Here is a 10,909-nt window from a genome sequence, read left to right as displayed (position 1 = left end):
CTTAGTAAATCGATGGCAGTGCAGGAAGTAACTCGTGCTGCCTTGTCTCTGGGTTTACGTATCTGAGCTGTCTGCAGTTTATAAGGATTCTTCATAATCATTCATCATTAACTTCTTGGACCCACCCATAAAACGCGAGACCGTTGACGCGCCGAGCATCGAGAACCACGTTCGAAAGCTTCCCCCGCTCTCTGCAAGTTTCTGAATGTGCGCACTGCTCTCGTATCACTAGCACTGTCCACACATTTCTTCACCCAAGCCAAATCGGTATTCCAAGACCGTACGTGACAGATCATGCCAACACTGAAGTGTCGTCTAAAAAAAGGTTGTGCTTCCGTCACAGACTTAGTTCGGCAGTAACGACGAACTCAGGTAACACAGTGTTATGCGATACAACGCTCCATTGTTACTAGCATACCAAATAGCATTGTCTCCTGTACCCTTTGCCTCTTTGCCGCTCAACCCAAATTACTGCACATCCTCATTGTTCAAGAGAGATTTGTCTCAGCCAACTCCGCTCCACCATGTATGAGAGAAACGTAACAAATAGGACTAACCAGAGATATTGAACGTATCCAGACAGAGCACAAAACGCTGCAGTGTTACGAAACAAACAGTTTCGTAACAGTTTAGAGTATTTCAGTAAAATTCTAACTAGCTTCACTTTTAATAATAGTTGCACATCTGACAAACATAAATAAACAATAACAGCGCATTTGAATCAGGATACTCGGTTTTATAAACACTTAGGAGGGGATCCTGCATAGTTTCTTATCAGGATAAAAGTTATTGTTCTAAACACAGGTTTATAGCAATTGAGTTCTTATTAAAATCACTCACACAAAGTAACTGGTTCATACTCTGATACATATCTCTATGCATGAAGTTGGTGGAGCATCGGTGAAGTAGTGGTGGCAACCGACGTGGCGGCTAACGGTAATCACGGCTCTTGATATTTGAACGCTCTTTACAATTTCTTCTTGGCGACGGATTTTTAATGTATTAGAGCCATTCCCTGTTGCCGAGAGTGCCACGCAACAGGCAAATCCACATCCGAGGCAAAATTCCTTGCAAAACGGCTTCCAACTGCCTCCCTTGGCACCGTCGATGTGTACTCTGCAACGGCTAGCCACTGACTGCCTATCGTTCCCACCAAGTAGCCGCGCAGTTCGACCACCAAAATCACCTTTTACATCACGCCGAGCCACTTCCGTTGCGGAGGGATTTCTCTTCGTCTTTTACGTATCACAAACACAAATGCCCTCAGCATGAACCAGCTTCCAATATACAAAGCTTTTGTTCTAAATATACACATATTATAAAATGTAATTATTTTCAACATTGTTTAGCTTTTTCCACATGTACATCACAATACTTTAAATATCCTGTCACAAATCATTGACCTTAACCAACAAAGAACACACACTCCATAATCGTAGATACACAGTTACCCAATATAAACCTGCCACTAATCGCTATAAGTGTTACAAGCCATACACTCACAAACATGGTTTGCCACTTGCTATTTTAGATGTTATAACAGCAACTTTTAGGCACATAGACAGTCCTCAACTGCTGAAAAAATGTACTTATATGGGAAAACACAAAATACAAATCAGAGCTACAATCATCATATGTAGATGCGTTGTCCAAAAGCAGTTTTGTCTCCTCAATTTTTGTGAATATAGCTGCATATGATGCCTGTCCAGTGTTCAGTAGTCAAAATGTAGGTAGGATTAAGTGGCTGCAGACACTATAAATTCATCCAGTGCATTCACTGATACTCAGAAACATCGATGAACTACGACTGGACAAAGCTCAGGCAGCAGAAGGAAAAAATGCAAAAGTTGGCCAGGCAAAGGGGGCAGAGGAAGAGATTACTCCAGAACGACGAGGAAAATAGTGTAGATTACGGATATTGACAGCGTTAGTCACTAAAGATATAGCAATGTTGTCAAAAATTGAAAAAAAAAACTTTAAATGCGAATTGTCATAAACTGACTTTCTTGAGCTATAATGTACCTTTTCTCGAGAACTATGAAAGCTAACATCCTGAAATTTGTCGTAGTTCTTAAGAATTACTTACTGAATATTCCTGTGCAGCTCTTTTCTCTTATCTTTCCTTCGGGAAAAGTTCTCCTTTAAAATTTGAGAAAAGTAGAGCAGTTCCAGCTAACACAATACTGAAAAACTAATTTCAAAGGAACTATGACCTTAAATAAAAATCTGCTACACTTATTTTATTAGTCTCTGACGCAGATGTGAACTGAGAAATTCCAGTTCTATTGCTTTATTAGTTTACAAGGAAAGGAACATTATAGAAACAATGGTAATTAAAAATTCCAATGCTTATAAAATGCATGTCGATGAGCATTTTCAAACAAAAATTTCACAGAATATCAAGCATTACGTTCTACATAATAGTATTAAGTTTTATTATTTTAGCTGTACTATTTTTGGAAAAATGTATTTTTAAGTACAAAAATGCATTTTGCTCTACTTCTCTCCTTAAGCAATAATTTTTAATATTAATAATGAGTAATATTTTGTAATAACAGAAGGGAAAGAAGCGCTAATAAGTTGCACAATGTACCCACTGGCGTGCATGTCACAGTGATTATGGGGTGTAGATGTAGATATACACTTCGCCGGATGATAATTATGGAAATTAGTATTAGTAATTTACAAGTGTTGTCCCACTCTAAGATCCTCTGGAACCCGCCCCGGGTGGCCTGTGCGAAGCAAGCATTGGAGGACGCGGCACACTGCATTTCCGGTTGGGAGCTGCACTTCCCCGTATTCTGAGGGGTTCATACAATGGGCTTAAGTGCCTGGAGGAACGACTGACGTTGGTCGAGTTTCCCCTATTATGTGCAGCGGGAAACGACCTGCGAGACGTCTGAGTGTCGCCGCAGTTTATGTGTTTACCATTCTGGCGCGTCTGGAACGTAGACTCCTGGCACCGACTGACTGCATTCTCCTCTTGATTCTGAGAATACTTGTGGACTGTGCCCTGCTGCGTGCGAATGTCTGGCGCCGGATGGCCGATGGACTAGGCATGTTATTTTCGTAGCTGGTCAAACGGCAAGTTAAGTGCCCTCAGCTGAATAGCAGAGGCATGATGGGTCGACTTAAACTGAGGCTAGTTGACGTCATAACGCCCTGCTCGAAATTGGAGGGAACGGTCGCTATTGGCGCGAATGATGTTCTGAGACTATGTGGAGGAATTTTGGAATCAGTACTGAATGTTGATTCGCGGTTTTCACGCCAGTCACTACTCTTGATGAACTGTGGTATCGTGTTGAAGCTGCATGGGCAACTGCACCTGTACACGCCACCCAGGCTCTGTTTGACTCAATGCCCAGGTGTGTCAAGGCCATTATTGCAGCCAGTGGTGGTTGTTCTGGGTACTGATTTCTCAGGATCTATGCACCAAAATTGCGTGAAAATGTAATCACATGTCACTTCTAGTATAATATATTTGTTCAATGAATACCCATTTATCATCTGCATTTCTTCTTGTTGTAGCAATTTTAATGGCCATTAGTGTATTTGATTCATTAGGACCTCCAGTCATTATCGTCAATCTATTGCATCACAGGGAGTAGGAGCCCCTTGTTCTCGAGCCAACTCGTATTCTCATAGTAGTTCAGTATACCCTATCCTTTAACCTACTGTTTGTGTTGATAATTATGTGCATTTATGTTCTGATGTATAATAAATTTCACTGTAATATTTAAGCCGCATATCATTTCTTAGATACTCGTATATGCAGAATCCCATTTCCTGTTGTTTATTACGATAAAATTATCTTTTTTTATCTGAGTACATTACAATTTTTATTAAATTATTGGGACTGTGCACTCCTTATTTTACCACCTTTCAGGGTCCACTATCATTTCCTTCCGTTACCGTTGTGCGCATAATTCATTAGGTGGTAGATAAGGAGGGGATCGAGTGTATGTCTCAAAATTCGTCAGAATTAAAGAGGTACTAACTCTTCTCCATCCCGTCAACTCGCAATGTCCTCGAACTGGTCCATGTCCAGGTTCAAATGGTTCAAATGGCTCTGAGCACTATGGGACTCAACTGCTGAGGTCATTAGTCCCCTAGAACTTAGAACTAGTTAAACCTAACTAACCTAAGGACATCACAAACATCCATGCCCGAGGCAGGATTCGAACCTGCGACCGTAGCGGTCCTGCGGTTCCAGACTGCAGCGCCTTTAACCGCACGGCCACTTCGGCCGGCGTCCATGTCCAGGGATCGGATGTCTATCGTCGAGGAATTTTACGACCGGTAGAACGTTTCTGACTTGTTTACATAGAATTGGTGACGATGTTGAGAAATCGTGTCACTTTGAAGTGCAGCATTTTGTAAAACTTTCTTGGGCTGCCGTAATAATTTTAACTTGGTTTTTGAAGTTTTCTCATGCGATAAGTTAACATTGTTGTAATGAATTAGCATAGAGTGTTTGTAGGTAACGTTGTCTCTCACTTGTTTACGATCGTAAGTTACCCAGTACTCTCCTGATAATAATCAGAACGCTATATTGTGTTTCAGATATCTACAGAGGCCGTAAGATGGATTCAGTTAAGTGCTTCAGCGCTCCCTCGTGGCTTGACAAAAGCTACTACCACAAGATTTTAGAACTTGAAGGTGCGGGAGAGGAGATTGAGGTGGACAGAGTGGACTACAGATGTGGTGCTGTTAGGGGCCAAGGTTTCCTCAGCTATACGGTTCACGTTAGTGTACACTACAAACACTTTTACGAGTTAGAATATAAAAACTTTAAGAAAACATTCTTTATAAAGCTGTATAGCTTCGAATCTTATATAGGGAAGATGATTAGGGATTTTGGTGTATACAGGCGTGAACATGAACTGTATGAGAGAGTTTTTCCAGAAATGAACAGTCTACTCAGAAATTCATCAGGCGTAACCGCACGCGGTGTGAAATGTGACGATGAAAGAATTCTAGTTCTAGAAGATTTGGCCGATCGCGGCTATTGTGTGATGAACAGAAGACAGCAGCTAGACAAATCCAGTTCAATTGCAGCCCTAAAATGTCTCGCTGAATATCACGCAGCTTCTGTCATTCTGATGAGGAAATACCAAGATTTTTCTGAAAGATACAAGAAATTGTATCTTATTCCAGAGAATTTAGTGGGTATTGAATTGCACTACGGATCTAGCTTCGATTCAGTCGCCACTGCCGTCGGAACGTGGCCAGGATTCGAGCACTATGAACACAAAATACGCAATTTTTTCGAAAAACGGTTGGGTGCATTGTTACAAGAAGAAGATAGCGATTCGTTCAAGGTGTTAAATCACGGTGATCTGTGGATAAATAATATACTGTACAAGCGTAGTACGGAAACTGGCGAAGTGCTGCATGTGAAACTGGTAGACTTCCAACATGCCGCTGTCGGTCGTCCAACGAACGATCTACATTATTTCATTTTCTCATCTCCGCAAGAAGAGGTAAGAGAGAAGTATTTGGACATGATGCTAGAAGAGTATCACAAAACTTTGATGTCAACCTTAAGTGCCTTAGGTGATGGCAGCTGCCAGTATTCATTGCAGACTCTGAAACAAGAATTTGAGGATACTTTAATGCTGGGTTTCTTTGCAGCTAACGTCGTTCTCCCAGCTGTCCTACAGGACAACACTGAAGCCTTCGACATTTTTCAAACTGACGAGACGACGGTGACAGAAAAATATCGTGTCTCCTTGAGTGAACTCCGATGTAATGAGCGTTTCAGGGAAGTTTACCAGAAACTACTTCTATATTTCGACCGTAAGGGGTTACTGTAGCTCATTTGTTATTGCCTACTGGATGAAGTAAACAGCTGAAATAAACATCAGAGGTCGCTCCACACCGATCTCGCTGACTTAAAATGTATAGAATCCAAAGCCATATTGTATCAACTTTCCTCTTATATTTTTTAACCTTTTTTCCATTACCCTAAATAATGGTTGTTGCAGTTGAAAGATATTCACTCACAATGCTCCCTCCATTCCCAGATAGAATAGCCCAACCCACTTCAACACCGTACCCGTAGTACTAACTGACTACTAGCTATACTCGGGTATCACTTTCATTTGTCTTTAAGACGAGAAATGATAGCGGTTTATTTTTCCCAGATTCTGTTCATTACAGCGATGTATTGAAAGTATACAAGCAATCATCGCTGAAAGAATTTTCCGTAGCTTTCTTTTGTTCAGCAAAGCGATTTTCGCATTTGTAGCTTTCTCTTCCTGTTCGCTGTGTCAAATTCTGTTAACTGCCTTCCAGGATTGTTTACCTTCTCTTACATAACTTTCGCACCATATATTTAAGAGAACATTGTTCTCATCTGTCCTACACATTTTATTCGGCACAGCCTTGTTCTTCGGAACCTGTATTCTAAGCTAATTGTTATGATTAGTTGTCACACATCCACGCACCACTCACTAGATTGTTCATAATTGTAATGTTAAGTGCAGCTGAAGCAATATTACCTCAGAAGAATTATGGCACTTAGTGGTACTGGTACAGATGTTAGTGTGTTGTGTTATTTTATTTAATTTTTTTCTATTAGAAACCTTATCAGTCTTGTATTCACTATTTTCTAGACTATTTTACTTATTTGCAGTCTAAATCACGTTCGGTTGTAGGGTATACAATCCTAGACTGGTCTTGTTGTGTGAACTTCCAATTCAATATTTTATATGAGATTTTTGGGAAGTCGAAAATGATTCGAGTGAAATTCATGAATAAATTAAGTGGAATTTGGTTGAACATGGCTTGTGTTACTTACTTTAAACTGCCTATGATATTTAATAACACATTTACCCTGGCCTACCTTGCACTGCATTTAGCCGGCGACTGGTATTGCTCAGAAACGGATAAAGGAAAAGTAAAGTCATTATCTCAACATGACGTGGCTCATACAGTAGTGCTCTTGGTTTCTTTGTTTATATTTTAAGTTGGTAGAGATACTTTGATTAGCTTATTGTACACATTTATGGAAGCTATTAATATACAAAGTGCTTTGTACTGTCCTCATGATTCTATACAGTAATAATACTAGTAAGATAGCAGTATCATTATGAAGTGTAACATCGTTAGAATTGCAATGCTCGATACTTAAACACTGGCGAGCTGTGAAATTAAGGGCGCTTATCTGTTAGCGTGCGTCCGCCTCCGTTCAATAGCCCTCTGTGCGTCTGCCACGCCAATGCCCAGGTCTCGCGGAACCCAGAAATGGTTTTTCCTTGGTGAGTGCAGCAAGAAGAAGACGCGTCTGGCCTCGTGAGGCCAACTGAGGAAACATTTGCTTAGGAAACAGCATCTTCAAGGGTCTGGAAAGCTGACGACAACTGAGAGAGCAGTGTGCTGACTACACACTCTCTGTATCCAAAGGTCTCCATTTGGCGGAGGGTGACACGGCGGTCGCTTAGCATCCCGTGGTCCTCTGAGCCTCATCGCAGAGTTACTTAATATTATGTAGCACCACGGTTTGTGCTGATGACATTTGTGATGGATGACCCCTGGACAAAAAGAGACACTTGAAAAGGCAGGGAGTGAGGCCATGCTGCTCAGTCAGGGAAGTCGACGGGAATCGGTTGCAATTGAGCCCAGGGCGCACAAACGTCTTTCGTGGCATCTGAGGTGCGGTCAGTGTAAGTGCCATTTGCCCTGTAGCGCCACACGAGCGCCTTCGTACCAGGTTTTAATACCTACATCTCCTGCCTGAACAGTGCTCCTTACGGTTGTGTCGAGTCAAGTGGTTATTTTCGCCTCATATCATCGGCATCCATGAAAGTTTAAGCTGTGTCTGTGTGTGTGTGTGTGGGGGGGGGGGGGGGGGGGGCAGTGAAAGTTGCCGTGCGTATTGGTATGACGATTTCTTAAAATGTTGTTGCTTACTACGTTTGAATACTGCAAGGTCTATAGCCATATACTCATGAAACAAAACATAGCAAACTTATGACTCTAGCGGAAACTGACACAGTTCTTCCTAGTCGATTTGCATATTTATAATGCAACAAGACGACCAAGTTCCATGCTCGTTACCTGAACTGAATAATAAGAGAATGATCGTCGAGTTTGGCCACTCCGCACAACGATAACACCGTCACAGTGAGAACAAACTTCGGTGTGCAACAGGTCATACGAGGGTTGTCCAGAAAGAAAGTTCCGATCGGTCGTGAAATGGAAACAACTGGGAAAATCCGGTAGAGCTTTGCACAGATGTGTTGAACAGTGTCTCTAGCATGCCCGTCGATCGTGTCGCGTCGCTCTTTTCAGTTTTGAGTGAACAGTGGGCACGTAAAGATGTGAAGGGAATAACGTCTCCCGCCAAATACAAGGGCCTGGTTAGAAATTTCGCCTGTGTCATGCAGCCCACATAACAACTGTCGAGCAGTTCCTTCTTAATGCCAATTCTCGGCTGCATACTGCAGGGGCAGTGATGACGTCCCTGCAACGTTTCCGATGAGAATGTTTGATCACCCACAGTACAGTCCGTAATTGGCTCCCCCTGAGTCCCATCTCTGCTCACAAGAACCGTTGACTATGGAGACACAATTTTTCCCACAGAAAACGAGCTGCAGACCAGAGCAGATAACTGGCCGAAAGCACAGGCGGCTGCTTTCTATGACGAGGATATTGGAAAGCTGATACAACACTACGACAAAACCCGAAGTTGGAGCGGCGACTCTGTAGAGAAGTAGGTGGGAGGTGAACCTATCTGTTGCAAATAAAAACGTTTCTGCTTTTCGCTGTAGTTTCCATTTCACGACCGATTGGAACTTACTTTCTGGACAACATTCGTATTTGTAATTAGTGCGTCGTCTAACCATAGAAAAGTTTTAGGACAATTTAAACGTAATTGTTAATCTGAATCAAGTATGATTGTAACAGACTATTATTTGTTCTAATTGTTGGACGAAATACACAAGTAGTTAACAGAGAGCAGGGTTATACAAAAAACGTGGATTTATTTCATACAAAAATGGCTACACGGAGGAAACATAAAAAAATTATCCTTATATAGGCAGGTCGCAAATTGAACATTATAATGAAACGGGCAACACAAGCTGCGTGCTGGAACATATAACAAGTTGCTCAGCGTATTGATCGCTCTACTGCAGATTGCGAAACTTACGTTTCCCTAAAATCAGCAAAGGATGCATCCATTAGCACCATTCTGCGGCCGGAAGGCCGACTGCAAGAACGTCGAAAAGTTTAGTTCGCTATCGTCACAGTCTCACTTAAAAAAAAAAGTATCTACATCGAAAGAACAACTCAATGTTGTTGCCAGTGCGAAAGATGGGAATATGACATGTCAGCAGAAACTTCCGACTTTTGTTGTACAAAATGCACATTAGCAAACCCAAGGTTGGTACTGGTCGAGAGCCTATCTCTTTGATCAGTCGACCTCTTCCTGCCTGGCATGTTCGTGGGGCGACTCAGTTTGACTGGATGACTAAAACTTTGGATGTGGCCTGCTGGCGCAGTGGCGTCTCGACCTTTGGTATCTTTGCAGAGAAGGCAAAAATGTCATAATGAATTATTCTGTGGGGATGGCACTGTGTCCCCTGCCATCACCTAGACCAGGCACCGCCTCTGCCCACCAAAGTGCACAGCAGGCCACAGCCTCACCGCTGCAAAAACTTCCCCTCTCCTTAGGGAGGCTCACCTCTCCTAGTGAGATAAACTGACTGCCTTCTGCCGACAACAGGACCCTGAGACCGTACTGCGAGAGCACCTTACCACTCTTCCTCCCGAGATCAGACGTCCATTACTCTCAATAAAATAACCACCAAATAGCGGCAGAAAAGAAACAATATCACGTAGCGATATGAGGCAGTAATATCACAAATATATCTGTATGATATGTTGTTGGGCTCATCTGTATGAAGAGAAGCGGGAATAGTTTTGGTAAATCTTTGCCACAGGGAGCTTTTTTCCTTTCAGTTGGAAGGAGAAGACCTTAGGCTAACAGAGTGAATGACGTTGTGCGTAGGTGATGTCACGTTCTGTCTTTCTTCTTGCCAGCACCCGATTCACTACTCCCTGTACTGTTGGCAGTTACAGAGTGAAGACTTCACTCCAGGATGCGGAGTTTTCTACTTTGCGATATGCAAACAGCATAGGATTGTACAGCCGACAGCTTGCACATAACTGGGAACAACATCAGACTCTGATGTTGTTCCCAGCTGGGCACACGTGACAAACGCTAGAATGCTTTATTTCACGTTTGACTTGAGCGTAGCTGCTCTGAATTCTGACCATTGTTTTTTAGCAATGTAATTTTACAATTTATAAATTTCATCCTGAAGAAGACATCCCTAGTAGGTCTCGAAACCTAGGTCGATGTACCTTCCAGTTACGTGCAACCGGTTGGCTGTATAATCCTATGTTGAAACTATGATACAGTTTCTAAGTAACAGCCATGTTTAAAACTGTGAATGAGGTAATGCATTTTCATTTCCACCATCGCAAATGTTTGAGTGAAATGATAAGGGAAGATTTTTCATTTTTCGAATCATAAGGTAGAAATTCAATTCGTGATTAACAGAACATTATCTGGGCAGATATTTCACGATTACCATGCATGGACTCAGGAAATTACTACATCAGTTTTCACCCTTCTCAATGCATCTAATGCTAGAACAACTTTCATCAGTTAAAAGGATTAACGTTCTGTTTCATATTAATGTTCATGTTATTGTTACTGACAATGTCTAAAATAAAGTCACAGCCTTATTTCAAAACGTAACTGTAATACTTTGAATGTGTGTGTGTTTTCTGAGCTACAATATAACTTTAAATTGGAATATAATTTAACATTTCCAATTCAAAGCCCAGAAGACTTTTCACCACAAACGTGCTCTCACGCATTCCACCTTCCTTGAGT

General features: G+C 41.8%; 1 protein-coding gene across 1 annotated transcript; it reads left to right on the top strand.

The window, feature by feature from the left end:
- Positions 1 to 4,936: 4,936 nt before the first annotated feature.
- Positions 4,937 to 6,032, top strand: LOC124796410. The gene has a single exon (XM_047260588.1). It carries the CDS (start codon positions 5,016 to 5,018, stop codon positions 5,814 to 5,816), a length of 801 nt encoding a protein of 266 aa, XP_047116544.1. The 5' UTR covers positions 4,937 to 5,015; the 3' UTR covers positions 5,817 to 6,032.
- The last annotated feature ends 4,877 nt before the right edge of the window (positions 6,033 to 10,909 follow it).

The sequence above is a fragment of the Schistocerca piceifrons genome, chromosome 4 (genome assembly GCF_021461385.2).
Source record: "Schistocerca piceifrons isolate TAMUIC-IGC-003096 chromosome 4, iqSchPice1.1, whole genome shotgun sequence".
Classification (NCBI taxonomy): domain Eukaryota; kingdom Metazoa; phylum Arthropoda; class Insecta; order Orthoptera; family Acrididae; genus Schistocerca; species Schistocerca piceifrons.
This window is presented reverse-complemented; position numbering and strand designations above follow the sequence as displayed.